This window comes from Rhododendron vialii, chromosome 2a (genome assembly GCF_030253575.1).
Source record: "Rhododendron vialii isolate Sample 1 chromosome 2a, ASM3025357v1".
In the NCBI taxonomy this organism is placed as follows: Eukaryota; Viridiplantae; Streptophyta; class Magnoliopsida; order Ericales; family Ericaceae; genus Rhododendron; species Rhododendron vialii.
In genome coordinates this window covers 41,874,194-41,888,985 of record NC_080558.1, presented here as the reverse complement: position 1 = coordinate 41,888,985, position 14,792 = coordinate 41,874,194, and the positions used below count along the sequence as shown (strand labels likewise).

The 14,792-nt window shown below is 37.3% G+C and overlaps 2 protein-coding genes and 1 long non-coding RNA gene across 3 annotated transcripts; 2 read left to right on the top strand and 1 right to left on the bottom strand.

The window, feature by feature from the left end:
- The first annotated feature begins 2,215 nt into the window (after positions 1–2,215).
- Positions 2,216–7,032, top strand: LOC131317823 (protein POLAR LOCALIZATION DURING ASYMMETRIC DIVISION AND REDISTRIBUTION). The gene is made up of 3 exons (XM_058347479.1): positions 2,216–2,679; positions 4,855–5,315; positions 6,411–7,032. The coding sequence occupies exons 1-3, from the start codon at positions 2,403–2,405 to the stop codon at positions 6,696–6,698; spliced, it is 1,026 nt and encodes a 341-aa protein (XP_058203462.1). The 5' UTR covers positions 2,216–2,402; the 3' UTR covers positions 6,699–7,032.
- Positions 7,033–8,409: 1,377 nt separating this feature from the next.
- Positions 8,410–12,445, top strand: LOC131317821 (eukaryotic translation initiation factor 5A-2). Its single transcript, XM_058347478.1, has 5 exons — positions 8,410–8,846; positions 10,724–10,846; positions 10,941–10,997; positions 11,331–11,405; positions 12,013–12,445. Exons 1-5 carry the CDS (start codon positions 8,724–8,726, stop codon positions 12,112–12,114), a joined length of 480 nt encoding a protein of 159 aa, XP_058203461.1. The 5' UTR covers positions 8,410–8,723; the 3' UTR covers positions 12,115–12,445.
- On the bottom strand, positions 12,018–13,226 carry LOC131317822 (uncharacterized). Its single transcript, XR_009197414.1, has 2 exons — positions 12,745–13,226; positions 12,018–12,588 (listed from the first exon to the last, which is right to left on the bottom strand). It is a non-coding gene; the product is annotated as an uncharacterized LOC131317822 (long non-coding RNA).
- Positions 13,227–14,792: the final 1,566 nt, after the last annotated feature.

Here is a 14,792-nt window from a genome sequence, read left to right as displayed (position 1 = left end):
TTTATTAACGTAACTCTCCTGCAAGTGTATTTTTTAAAGATTGACTGTAGTTAATTTTAGGAAATGATTTTGCCACTTCCTTTTTTGTTAACGTCACTCCCTTGCAAGTGTATTTTTGGTACATCAACAGCCTTAATTTTTTTCCATTTAGTCGATTGTGCATACTTTAATCCCAGCTTCCCTCCAATCCTTGAAATGGACTGATCATTTTGTTTTGCTCATTGAAAACATTAATCATGTAAAAAATCAAGTTGATTGGTTATCCTTTTGATAAAATTTTGAACACATTTATCTCGCAAACAATAATATTGCAATAGTGTAGCAAAACCCATTTCATCCATTTTTTACTACTCCATATGTGTTCCGCAACCATATCAAATGAAGGAACTAAGTTTTTTTTTTGTTGTTGTCTTCATTCAATTTTTTTTTGCCTTTGTTAATTCATACTCCCTCCGTTTCAAAATGAGTAACTTTTTGGAACTCTATGTCATTTGAAAATGCTTATACCTTTTGATTTATAAAGTTTTATGTGATTTTGAAAACTTCGTTTAATAGAACTAATTAAAATCTATCAAACAAGATCTATATTATATATTTTTAACATTTATATATATTGAAAGATATAAACAATTGAAAATGACACACTTTCCCAAAAAGGTCACTTATTTTGAAATAGATGGAGTATTTATATTTTATGAATTAATAGTTCATCTCGACGAGGAATCTGAAAAAACTCCCTCGATCCCAAATTGCTGGTATTTCTTTTCTTTTTTGGATGTCCCAAAATGTTAGTCTCTTAAAAAAAAAAAAATCAAACTATGAAAGCTTTTAGTTTTTCAAAATTGTCCCTAAAAAATGGTTATAATTGTGTTAAAAACATAGAATACAAGTGCATGTAGAAAAATTATGCCTCACAATTCGAATTTGATCCAATCATTGCTTGCGGCCTTAATATTTATCTTCCCCAAACGAAACAAGCAATTTGGGACGCAAGAAATATAAATAAACTTCAACCAAGATTAATTACGTAGATTCATTTCTCCTCCCATGTCAAATTTGCTATGTAATGTCAAATCTTTCCTTGTGTTTACTCTACTTACAAAAACTTAATAAAATAAAACATAAAAATAGAATTAAAGTGAAAACATATTACTAAAACAACAAATTTGGCATATTGATTAGAGTAGACATTTAAAAATGTTGAATGTGACATGTCAAAGTGCCACTCGATTTGGCACTTAAATTTGAAGCCAAGTTGCCAATTTTTTTGTAGGTTCAATTTTTATAGAATTTCGCTTCCGAATTGAATCTAATTATTTCAGTGGACGGTGAAATTAATTTTTAAAAATAAAGTAAAGACTAGATAAATTGATTTGAACATCCTTAAGTGAAAACTTGGAGCCCCAATAGTTAATACGGTTTGTTGGTGGGTTTGGTTTCTACGCAATTAACCGTATTCGATTATTTGGATTAGACTGCAAAATTTTTTTTTTTTTGTGAATTCCATATTTTCGGCATAGATGGCATGCCCTTCACTGAATGAGGAAGAGAATTAATTGAGGTGTGCGTAAGTTAACTTGAAAATCTAGGGTGATAATTTTCGACACTGCGCGAGAACACAACACAAAGTTAGCGGATTTTAACACGGAATATGAATATGACACGACACGATAACACGAAAAGCTAAACAAATCGAGTTAGGGTTGAGATAATTGACACAAACATGAGATGACAAACTTCAGTGTGGAAATTTATGAAAGGACACAATAACACGACACAAACCGGACACAAAGTTAGCGGGTTATGGTCAGCTATTTCTGACACAGTATACGAATACGACACGACACGATACACACAGAAAGCTAAACAAGTCGGATTATGATTAAGAGAGTTCCGACACAAATACAAAAAGATACTACGACACACAAACACGACACGATACGAACATAATATTCACCCTTGCGGAAATGTGACAGCAGGAAAAAGAAAGAATAAGGGGGAATTGATTTTGCCACTCTCATTTTTGTTAATATCACTCCTCTTCTCTCACAAAATAATTAATCATCTAACACAACGGGGAGTGCCATTACCAAAATGAAGAGCGACAAAATCAATAAATAAAAAAAAATATGGAAAAGGACAAAACGAGAAGCCTGTACGACAATTTACTCCGGTCACGGGACTTGACCCTTTTCTCATTCAAAACCTTTCCCACCATATTTTCCGCTTCTTTAATTCTCTTTTACTCCTCCCTGCCACCGCCGCCTAATCGCTTCTCTCTCCTCTTAATTACCCCCCTAGTGGTGTATATACACACAAACCCACGCGGTACATCGCTTTCCATTGTCCCCATTCAAATTCGGCAAACCAAAAACCTCTCGCTGCCGCCGCGTGGGCCTCAGATGGACGGCGGAAGTGAAACCTCCGGCGGCGGAAGAAGGCGGCGGGGGAAGAGGAGGGAGGAGTTGAGGAGGTTCGAGTGCTTGTCGCCGCGGTCGCTGCTGTCGTGGTGGTTTTCTTCGTCGGAGGAGAAGGAGGTGAAGGTGAGGAGAGAGTCGAGGAGGGAGGGGGTGGGCAGGGAGGTGGCCCAGGTGGGGTGTTCGATGGAAGGTCTGAATGGGGAATCATCGTCATGCGTTTTGGGGTTGAGAAGAGAGAGTCATAGTCAGGAGGCATCAGGTAACGGTTTTGAGGATCATCACCCCCTCCGTAAAACCACCATTTGTGTAGGTGGTAACAATCTTGATTCCGGACCCACAACGATGGTGGTCCAGAATCAAGATTTTAGAATGGGTCGTGGTCATTACTTATCGTATGGCCGATATGTTACTGTTGTCAACCTCCTGATGGTGTAACACCTCGATCTACTGGTGATATAGAAAATAATCGCATGCGTATCGACTAGTTTCCGTCACTTACCGTTACCGTTTTCATTAATAAACAGGTTTATGGCCGTTACGGGTGATTTAGTCACTTCAAATTTTTTGGGTCTAAAATGATTTTAAAAATTCACAACCGCTACTACCGATTCTTCGATGCTTCCAAACTGTTACGCCGCCACCGTTGCTGCTACTTGTCTAAGTGTCTCAATACCATTATTTACAAACTTGTTCGGAATGTTGTTTCAAAGAAGAACATTGATAACAAAGAATATAGTTGATTGAACATCGATACACTAGACAATTTAGATTTTGTTTGATAGAAGTTTCGTTTTTAAGTTTAAATTAAGATTTTCTGTCAAGTATATAGGGCAATAAACTGATATGTGATTTGTTCACATGCCTATCAGTATTTCGATTAAGAGTTTAAATTAAGATTTGCCGTCAAGTATATAGGGCAATAAACTGATGTGATTTGTTCACATGCCTATCAGTATTTCGATTAAGCTATTTGTTACAAAGATTTTCTTCTCTGGAAGACATACAAGATGAATAGTCTGGATCATCTTAGGTTACAATAGAGCCCACTGATGGTGGTTTAGGAGTGATATGGAGGGGAGCTCATCCCTCCATTTTGGGTTTCTTTTGGCAATATTTGTGGGCTTTTTAAAATGTATAATGTGTATCTAGCTGGTTCTGCCAATGTTTAAGTTGTATGAATGGTTAAGAAAACAAGATGGTACTGTCCTGTCTGTTTGAAGATGTAATGTAGACTAGTCCTGTGAGTTTGCTTTAGTGATGATATATTTACTTTGCAAATTGTGAAATTTCGATGGAGATAAGATACCTAATTTGAAATTTGTAAAACCAAGAAGTTCAACTGATAAGTTGTTATCCAACAATGTTTGCTTCATTTTATTGAACAGTTGGGAAAGAACAAAGGTTTCACGAGACGAGGAATTGAATTTTCTTGTGCTCAATGGGCTTCTGCTACTAGTTAAGGGGCTTTTATTCATCTACACATGTACATGGCCATATTGTCGGTTTATCTTCGTATATTGCATTATCATTTTGAATTTAACTCATTATGTGTGTATTGCTGGCTCTTCTCTTGTACGTGTGGAAATCTGTTTTTGTGCTGTATAAGCACCTTTTTTCCAATTTAGAGCTAAATTATTGTGACGAAGTTTTACATATTATGCATCCTATCATAGATAAGCAGTTACTAGATAGATGAGCAGAACAATGGTTTGTATCCTTTTATAAAAGGTTATGCGCCTAGCCACTACAGCATGAATTCAATCATAACTAACAGAACTCACCATGTTTTGATACACAAGTGTTTCACACCCTAACAACGGATTCACAGATCCGTCAATCATGTGTTGATTCCTTCTCAAAACATTGATACGCAGACTAGTCTCCTTGAATTGTGGATTAGGGGCATTTAGTTGTGGATGTATGATGTATCAGATTTTGGCACACACTTCTATTGCGTAGCTGATATATTCTACACATTGTTTATGTGCTTTTGTGTGCATTTCCCATATTTCATATACAAGTGTCACTGCTAAGCGAATGACAAGTAAGTTATCTGGTAAATGCAGCCTTAGTGCATATGACTTCGTTTCTGATTAAGCAAGAGTGCTTAGTGTATGTTTGACTGTATATGGCTCTCTCTCTTTTTATTTGTGAACCTTTAGTGACTTAAATGGGATACTTATGACTGCAACCTCAACTTGTGATACATCTAAAGTAGCTATCATCTTCTACTGGTAATTACTTAAATCCTCTCTTGTTGGAGTTCTGTGTCCTGACAGGGTACTTGACGAAGCAGCTTAAGTATTCACAGATTTTCTTTATTTTACAGTTTCAATCGTTTAATGTCTTAAGCCTTTGTGATTTTGTCTTTTTAATCCAATTTTAAAAAGTTCTGTTGCTTTTTTTCAGTGTATTGATTGATCTCTTTATACAGGACAACACAGGAAGGATGATTGTTTCAACATGGCACTTGGATTTGGTCTATTTTATCTTCTTGCTGCAAGTAAAAATGAGGTCACTAAGATGATAGAGTTACGGAAAGAACTGGAAATGCTTCTTCAAAATGCCAAAGAGAAGCTCCAGAGCCAAAACAGGGCAATATTCTCGAAGCCATCTGAGTCAAATGTGATTTCGACTTGCTCAACTTTTGACGTCCAAGAAAGTCTAATCTCCAATGGGAGTGTTTCACAAAGTCAATTCTTCTTCAAAAACCAAGTAGATTCAGAAACTCCTGAGCCATGTAATCACTCTCTTACTTGCAAAACAAGTAGACAAGAAAATTGCATAGAAGGGATAGATCAGCTGGAGGCCGAACTTGAAGCTGAATTGGAACGGATGCAAATCCACATGGATACAGGAGATAATCTAGAATACACAAAGCAGCATAAAGTTGAGGTATATGGCATCATGTGCGCCTTTCTTCTTCGAATTGGTAGTGTTGTCACTGTTTTGGGGGGGTTTTCTGTTTTCATTTTTTATCACTGTGAAAATGCTTCTTTTCTTAACGAAGGATTTACACTACTGAGTGCTGCATTGAAACAGTTTTTCTCTATAGAGAAATGTACCATAACTGTTTCATGGCTACGTGTGCAGACACTGGTCAATAGCTTATCAACATTAAGTACTGACAGTAATTGTACCATAATTGTCTCAAAACCAGTTGTATGCTGCAGTATTCTGAGTTTAACCCTGCTGTTATGAATCCTTTTGGTAATACGGTTTGTGTGAGTGTTTCCCAGCACTTGTCCTCTATAATACAAGAATTGATAAGCAAGTGTAAGTGGAATGATCCTACTTTTGACGTGTACAATTGCTAATTTTGCTGTTCCGATTGTGCATTTTGAGTCATTTTTGGGTCTTAACTGGTATACTACATATAATGCTGGATGTTCTTAAAAGTTTCCTGCTCAGTCTACCCAGAACCAGCCTCCGTTTGCCACCTCCTTTTTCTGATATGCACTTTTGGTCTCCATTTCAGAATGTTCATGTTGCTATTGCGTCTAAATGTATTTGCGAATTCAAGTGACTGGACCGAGTTGAGTATTGGAGCCAAAACACATGACCTGCTATTTAGTTTCTTTTGATTGTTCTTTTCCACTGTTCTCATAATCAATTCTGTTTAATGAATAGCATGGCAGCTTTTTTATGCGAGACAAAACTCTGTAGTTCTATCCAAACTCAATGTATATCTTACCATGACTGACTAGGACAGTATAGGCAGCCGATGTCCTGGAAAGCAACTTCTCTGGAGAAATTGGTATATCTCCTTCAACTTTTGGCCAATGAAACTTAGCCTGCAATCAAGCACCAACTTTTCTTTTGCTGGCAGTGGCACAGGCAATTAAGGACACTTTTAAACATAGCTAGAATTGACTGCATTCGCTTATCACCATAAATGGTGCCATTTTATCGGAGTAGCGCTTTGAGTTTATCTTGTCTTACGTCTTTCTTTTCTGCAACTTCTGAATTCCCCAAGCTGAAAATTGGCAGGTTACTGTTGAGGATACTACTCCTGGACAATGCCTGGACACAAACCTTGGAGAAGAATTCCAATATCCAGAGGGTACCATAGAACACTTTGGAGTTCCCCCTGAAGAGCTTGAAAGGAGATTGCATGAAGTTCTCGCATTGAGGCAAGAAGAAAGGATAAAAGAGCTGGAAGCTGCTTTAGAATTCGCCAATCGAAAGCTTCTTGAGAAAGAAAGAGAGCTTTGTTGGTGGAAGGACACTGCAAAACTCATTTCTGAGCATGTTCCAAGCACCTCTCGGTCTCGGTGAGATCAGAACATACCCAAGTCTTTGAAAATGAGATGTTGATCAAGGTTCCCTATATTTTGAGCAACTGAAGGTCACTTCAAAAGAGGACTTACTGTTTGTTTTTTTATATTTTTGCTTGTTGATTCACACAGTGTGGGATAGATTTGGGAAACCTGATGTAACACAGCAGATAATAAGAAGGGTGATAGTGGTAACTTTTTTAAGGGTCTCAGGGGCAAAAACTGGAAAAGAAATTGACTATGTAATTATCTGTTTTGGTAAGCTATCAGTTATTTGTATTTTGGAGCACTATGTGACAAACATTTATGTAAATAGTGCAGTTCTTTTGATCAGATTCGACCGAAGTTCCGTTCATTAGCTTCATTTAGTCTTTCTTTTTGCAAATTCTTGAGCTTCGTTTATTCTAGTGTCGAGCTACATTTTAGTATCACTCTTGGTCATAAATCAAGGCAGGCGGCTGAATAACGGCATAGGCGTGGTCGGATATTTTGTAGTCGAACTTTTGCTTCAGAATTAGATCAGTGAGATTATAATGGCATTCAAAGATAGAAATTCTCTTTCTATTTTATCATACTGATTTTTGTTGGTCGGTCTCGTTCTATTTCCGTGTGTGTACTCTTTATGGTGTGGGTACTTTTTTTGCAATTTTTCCTTTGGAAGAAAAAAAAAAAAACAGGTACTGCTGTTGAATGCCATAAAATTGCTGTGGAATTGTACCGAATTTCAAGTTGGACAACATTTTTTTCAACTAATTTATAATATTTTTTGACCAACTAGTTTTTTTGGAGTGGCAGAATTGGAAAAGTTTTGAAAATTATTCGCGATAACGTAGTAATCGTTTATCCATTTAAATGTATATTCGTCAAAAATTGCAAACAATATGAAGCAAAGATAGGGTAACTTGTATTTTTGGAAAAAAAAGTTTTAACCCTACATAATTTAAATCATATCCACCATTAAGAAAACACAAATCACACTCTGTGGACAATTCATATTTTTAACAGTATTGTAGTAATAATTAAGCAAATTATCAAAGCAAAATTTAATGAAGTTGATTTTAGGTTAGGTTAATATAGTACGGGCATTTTTTTGTGAACGCATTCTTCTAATTTTTTTTTGGAGCCGACTATTTGCAACCACAAATTTCTTGAACGTAGTCTGTTTATATTATGGTACACATTTCACTTGCATATGAAAACAGGCTACATTTAGGAAATTTGTGGTTGCAAATAGTCCGGCCCTTTTTTTTCTTCTCATTTTCTCCGTCTTACAATTTTTCTCCCTCGTGAGATTTTTTGTCATTTTTAAAATGAAACGTATATTTATTGAAAAATTATTTGTAAAAAGATTTTAAAAAAAGTATTTTGGAATAGGAATTACTTATGCAGGGTATAAACCAGCCAACCAGAGCTTTGTAAGGTTTGAGCTCAGCTCAAGCCTAAACGAGCTGAGCCTGATTAATTTATTTAAGAAGCCTTTTTAAATGATTTGAGCTAGTACAGACAAGCCGAGCCAAGTTTTTGAGTGTCGAGCTCAGCTCGTTTAGTAAACAAACCTAAAACTCGAGCTCGAGCTCAACTCAATTACTAAACAAGCCAAGTCAAACCGAGTTTTAACGAACCGAGTCGCGAACAGCGCTGTTCATTTGCAGCGTTTTCTGCTCCTGTGCCAGGCATCATGCAACGAGAAGAAAGCTCACGTGCGAAGCATTATCGCATAAGGAGGGTTTTTTTTTTATCCGGCAGAAGGAGATTCTTTATCCCCATTTGTGCCGTGCGTATTTAGAAAAGAAACTCCTGAATCCCAACCGTCCAAAAAGACCAATCAGGATCCAACGGCTGAGATCAGCTCATTCACAGCAATAGTCAATTCACACTCGGAAAACCCTAGTGGCGAGCGGAGGTCCTGCTCACACGTATAAAAACCGTCGTCGTCGTCTTCGTCTTCTTCTCTCTCTCCTCGCCCTGTAGATTCCAAGGGAAAAAAAAGTGTTGAGAAACCCTAGAGAAAGAGAAACCGAAAGCCATGTCGGACGAAGAGCATCACTTCGAGTCCAAGGCCGACGCCGGTGCCTCCAAGACCTTCCCCCAGCAAGCCGGTACCATCCGTAAGAACGGTTACATTGTCATCAAAGGCCGCCCCTGCAAGGTATATATATGTAACATATGTATACATCTAGATACAGGTGTGCGTGTGTACTTATCGCTTTATATACTCTTCGCTTTCTGTAGATGTTCTATTAGATCGAGAAGTTGTTTGTTGTGAATTTGGTTGTCGGTGTAAGCTGGAATTTCTGCAATAGATTGGGGTTGGATTTGCTAGTCCGTTTTATGGTAGTTTGTGCCACTTTTCAATTGAGTATATCTGGTAATTGATAATGTTGTTTGATAGAATTAATTGAGATCTAGTATCAAACAAGATTCATATTGAATAAAATATATTGCTATTTGAAAAATATAACCAATTAATGATCCGGTAATAGACCAAAGGACCAACAGATGGGGACAGTGAGAGTATAAGTTGTTTGTTTTGAATTTGGTTGCAAGATGAAATTTCTGCAGTAGATTGGGGTTGGATTGTATATGTCACTAAAAAACGGTATTTGTTATTAGACTGAGAAGTAAGTTGGTTGTGAATTTGGCAGGGTTCTAAAACAAGGAATTATTTGCTGGCGGGGCCAATCCGATTAGGTCTAACTGACGATTAATTGCCGATTACTAATTAATATGCCCTGATTAATACCCGATTAATCCAATTAATCATCCAATTAATCGTTTGAAGGTGGCTGACCGCCCAATTTGTGCCTAGCTACTTTTAGAACATTGGAATTTGGTTGTAGATGCAAGATGAAATTTCTGCAGTGGATTGGGGTTGGAGTATATATGTCACTAGAGAAGGGGAATTTTTAATCGTGCTATGTAATTTTTTTGCTCCTTTGTGACCGAAAGAAGAATGGATCTCTCTTATCGATCTTGTGTTCCTAGTCTCAATTGCAATTCTTGACTCTTGTTTAGGACTTTTTTCTTGGATTATATCAGTGAGTTGTTTGTTGTGAATTTGGTTGTAGATCCAAGTGTGAAATTTTTGCAGTAAATTCGTTGTGGATTATATATGTTTCGCATACCAAGGGATTTGGAACCTTGGTTTGTGCTATGGTTATGTTTTTGTGCTCGTTAATGACCAAACAATTGGATCTACTTTATATGTGCCTCGTAGTAAGGTATTTGTCCATCTTGCTTATGTTATGGTTGAAGACTTTGGATTGTCCAAACTAGGGGCGGACCAAGGGGGTGCAACCGGGGGCCCAGGCCCCTGCACATCTCCCAATTATCCTGTTATTTCTGCTATATTTTAGTTTTTGTTTGTAAAAATTATGAAGAAAGGTCTACTCAAAATTGTTTATTAGTGTATAAGGATCATATTTTGTTGTTAATTTATGAATACATGTGATTTGGTCCCCGCATTAAGAATCTTACGTCCGCCACTAGTCCAAACCATCATTTAAAATGTAGTTGCCCATCTGTTATTCGCATCTTCTTTATCTCAGTCAGCTTTGTGCTTTCTTTTAAATCATGAGAAGTAGGTGTTTTTTCAAATTGAAGATGATATAGTAAATTATGGAACTATAAGTTTAAAATTGGGAAATGATTTTGCCACACCTTTTTTTGATAATGCCACACCTTGCAAGTGTATTTTTGCACCAAAAAATACACTTGTAGGGTATGGCATTATTAAAAAAGGGTGTGGCAAAATCACTATCCTTAAAATTACTTGTTTCTCTCAAATCACGATCTACTTGCAACTATTGGAAATTTGTTCCTCTTTTGTGATTTAGGCTTTCAAGTAGACAAGCCTGTGATAAGCAGCTTAAAGCTGCTCCTGACAGATTGCTTCATTATTTATTCTGCATTCTATCAATTTACTTGCATATGCTGAAATTGGTATCGTAGATTATTGCTCTCTTTGGGTACTGTTGAGAATAAAATATGATCATAACTGCACTCTTTGGGTGGGTTGTTGAACAGGTTGTTGAGGTTTCGACCTCAAAGACTGGCAAGCATGGGCATGCGAAGTGTCACTTTGTGGCTATTGACATATTCAATGGCAAGAAGCTCGAAGATATCGTCCCATCATCCCATAACTGTGATGTGAGCCCCCAATATTCATTATGGATTTCTGGTAATGCTTGGAAACAATGTACCTTTTATACTCAGAGATCGTGACTCTCCTCTTCTTTTGCAGGTTCCTCATGTTAACCGTACTGATTATCAGCTGATTGATATATCTGAAGATGGTTTCGTAAGTAGTTTCATTCGAATGTTTAGAGTTCCTGTACACTGGAATATGCTTCACAATTCATGACCACGACGGTTTGAATAAATAAAATAAAAGTATGACTTTATTAAATTGTGTAGCTGGCTTGCTGTAGATAATTCTGGACACGAGAGATTCCACACATTTAACTAGTGCTTTCATGCGGAAACTAGTTGTGTCTGTGTTTGAAGTGGGCAAGATTCATTGTTATTACTCACAAATTCAGATGTATATACTATTTCCACTTTCGAGGGTGGTTTTTAGTCTTGCCTGTTAGGGTTTGACATATGTTATATCCAACTGATCTTTGATTTGCAGGTGAGTCTTTTGACTGAGAATGGCAACACCAAGGATGACTTGAGGCTTCCCACTGATGATAGTCTGCTCAGCCAGGTACAATCCATAACAGTATTGCATTTGTTCTGAAATCTAATTATCTCTGGAGTTTCAAATCCTCCCCCCCCGCCCCCCCCCCCCCCCCCCCCCCCCCTGCCCCCCCTCTCCCTTCGGTGCGCCATACCTTGTAGAAAGTGAACAACGTTTATTTTCTGTTTTCCAGGACCAAAGTGGCAGAATACTTTCCATACTCACCATTCTTGTATTGCATCCGTTATTTAGTAGAAATAGTTTTTTTGAATTTGAAATTCTTTTTAGTGCTTCTCATAAATGGGTTAAAAAAAAAAAAAAAATCTTAAAAACTTGATACCAAGCAAGTTGGACAGAAGTTACAAAAATGGACTTCGGTTTTTAGGTGATGGACATGTTGAAAGGTAGTACAATGACTTTTTTTGAGATTATGTGTCAAAAGATATTAGCCGTTGTATTCTAATTTGTTGTAAGGCGGGTAGAAAGGAGTATGTGTCGCGTATGATATGATGCATTACATGCAGTGAAATTCATTTGTGTGAAATTTAATGCTTCTATACAGTTCAATGGACATCTTATTAACCTGTCGTTCTATATCCTGAGCCTGTTTGGTTTCTTTTTTTTTCCTGTGCAGATTAAGGATGGGTTTGGAGAAGGGAAAGACCTCGTTGTGTCTGTTATGTCGGCTATGGGGGAAGAACAGATCTGTGCCCTCAAGGACATTGGCCCCAAGTAGTAAAATTATTGGGTTCTCTTTGTGTGACGTCTGCTCATGGCATGCACGGGATACTCAATTGTGTTGGAATGGTACCAGAATTTGCATAGTTGAAAGTTACTACATGGGTATGACCTCCATGATCTCCATTATGGTTCGATGGATTTGGACAATATGTAGTATTATATTGTGTCCTGAGTTTTTTCTGTTTCTATTTCGATGTGGGATGTTACTGAGACTGGTTTCATTTTGGCTTTCTGTGTTTTCTCAAGCCAAGGGTAGCTTTACTCATCACCTTTTCTGTGCACCTGAAGTCAATTTAGATAAGATCTTAAGCTCTAAGCTTCTATGATTCGTGTTGTTTGAGTTCTTGACTATTTTCAAGTTTAAGCCTGTGTCCCATTTTGGACCAAAGTTTTCTGCATCGGAAGCAGCAGGAAGGAACTGCTGCCTCGCATTTGCCAAGAGTTGGTAGTCCATGTCATTAAAAAGTCACTCATATCTATTTTTTTCTTTTTCTTTTTTTTTGATGAAGGTCAATAGGGTAATTTCACTTACCAACTCACCTAGGCAATTGCTGACTAGGGAGAGGCTCAGTGAACCCTTTAAACACACACACCCAAACCCAAACTCCCGATGTGGGAGCCTCACTCATATCTCATGTGATCGCAATAATTATTGTCGATCCTTCCAAGCTTAGAGACCTGCAAACATGTCAATGCGAACTTGTCTATAGGCTATACTGTTGTTGAAGCTGGGGGTTGCCTTAGTCGTCAGACTCGTCACCTTCTATTTAAACTTGCTCATTTACTTGGCAAACGCATCTCTTGTGAAATGGAATTATTTCATCTTCAGTTATGTTCGAGTGCCTATAGGGAAAAATTACGCATCATAGCCATTGCCGAATGCAATCGCCAGTGGTTCGACGAACATTATCGACCATAAGAGATTCTTATATATATGATCCGAACGTTGTGGGGGATAATTGCGCAATATATTCAACTTCAAATGGGGCTAGAGGAAAACTTTTTGGGATTGAATAGAACCCTTATCAAGAGTGGGAGGTAAGTTGGTGTTAATTGATTAAAGTGTGGACCGCCATAGTGGGCACCTTTTCAGCCATTTTTGGACAAGAAAAAGGATCAAACAAAGCACAAAACTGGAATCAATTCTGTGAACTTTTGACATCAAATATCTGGCACAAGTAAAAGCAATAGTGTTAATCTTGTTTCTTCCTTTCCTTTCCTTTTCTTTTTATTTTTGGAGGAAGCGTAAGAAATTCCATTAATAGAGAAAAGTACAACTGTGCTATCACTGTAAGATAAAGGGCGCCGACGACTGGCGAAGATCAAAATACAAAAGCCCAAGGAACAGAGCACAGAACACTAATTTGCTTAACACAAAACACAAATTAATGCCATCGCCAGCAAATATCAATGATAAGCGAAGGCCAACAAAAGACCTATGGAATAGAGCACAATGTGAGCATGTGTATGCGGCAAAAACCAAAAAAATACTGTACAACAGAAACAGTAAAAACTAAAACTAAAGCTACGTGCATCTAAAAAGTAAACCACAGCCGTGTCTAAGCGCTGCTAGCTTCAAGCATGCCACAAACAGATGCGTGCTTGGAAGCGGCAAATTTCACCCCGTTATTGGTTTATGAACAGTTTTCAATTTCTTTCAAAGGAACATGTAGTATATTTTTGCAATTCTACAAAGCGAATTTCCCAACCCTATTTTGCTTTCGAATGCAAAGCAATAATAAACATGTGTGATCGTATGTGAATATAAATGAAGTCAGGTTTTAAAAACAGAACGCATATGTGGAAGAACTAGTGTTGCTGTATGGAAAAAATAAAAAAAAAAATTGAAAGAACTGGTGTTGGTGGCACGTGCATAGCACGATGTCTAGTGCTTAGAGGTGTAAATTAGGCTGGACAAGGGTACAACTCGAACACAACACATTTAAAAGCGGGCACAACGAGACATGGCATGAGTTAGATTGTTGTTTTGGTTACAAACGATGCAGCCACAACAAGGGGAAGACAAAAACACGAGCACCACACAAGCATGGCGTGAACAGAAAACGAGTGTGGTGCAAACGTGCCTTTTTGGTATTTTTTGATTTTAAAAAGATGGTCTCATTACGATATTGATTATGGATAGCTATTTTATTTTTTGTACAGTTGGAATGTTGTTCTTCGTAAATATATAAACAAGTGTTTGTTTCAAATATATCAGACCATTGACATCCGTTGTTTGACATGATGTATAGGAATATTGATACAATCATTGGTGGCTTTGAACTTTATTTTGCTATTTTAGTTGTTACATAGCTCTAAAAAATGTTGCTAATTTTTCTTTAGGGAGTTTGTAAAAATTTTAAGCTGATTGGACACAAACATGACACGATACTGATTAATTACAAATCGAATTAGGTTAGCACGGTACGATCCATTTGGCACATTTACTTGTGCTCCTGAGATTGTTTCTGTACAAATTTAGAAGGGAAAATGACTACTAATTACGTATTTTGATAATTAATACACGCCAAGGATATGGTGAAAATATTTATTAATGCTGAAAATATCTTTGACGGGTATTAATTATCAAAATGTGTCATGCGCTGTCATTTTCCCAATTTAGAATTTGTAACATGTATTCCCTCAATTTGCAAATCATTCGTTGTTTGGATT

Excerpts from the sequence above, each read along its gene's own strand:
- LOC131317823 (XM_058347479.1), top strand. The coding sequence starts at position 2,403 with ATGGACGGCGGAAGTGAAACCTCCGGCGGCGGAAGAAGGCGGCGGGGG. Across the intron at positions 2,680-4,854 it reads TCATAGTCAGGAGGCATCAG|GACAACACAGGAAGGATGAT; the intron begins GTAACGGTTTTG and ends CTCTTTATACAG. Across the intron at positions 5,316-6,410 it reads CAAAGCAGCATAAAGTTGAG|GTTACTGTTGAGGATACTAC; the intron begins GTATATGGCATC and ends GAAAATTGGCAG.
- LOC131317821 (XM_058347478.1), top strand. The coding sequence starts at position 8,724 with ATGTCGGACGAAGAGCATCACTTCGAGTCCAAGGCCGACGCCGGTGCC. Across the intron at positions 10,998-11,330 it reads ATATATCTGAAGATGGTTTC|GTGAGTCTTTTGACTGAGAA; the intron begins GTAAGTAGTTTC and ends TTTGATTTGCAG. Across the intron at positions 11,406-12,012 it reads ATGATAGTCTGCTCAGCCAG|ATTAAGGATGGGTTTGGAGA; the intron begins GTACAATCCATA and ends TTTCCTGTGCAG.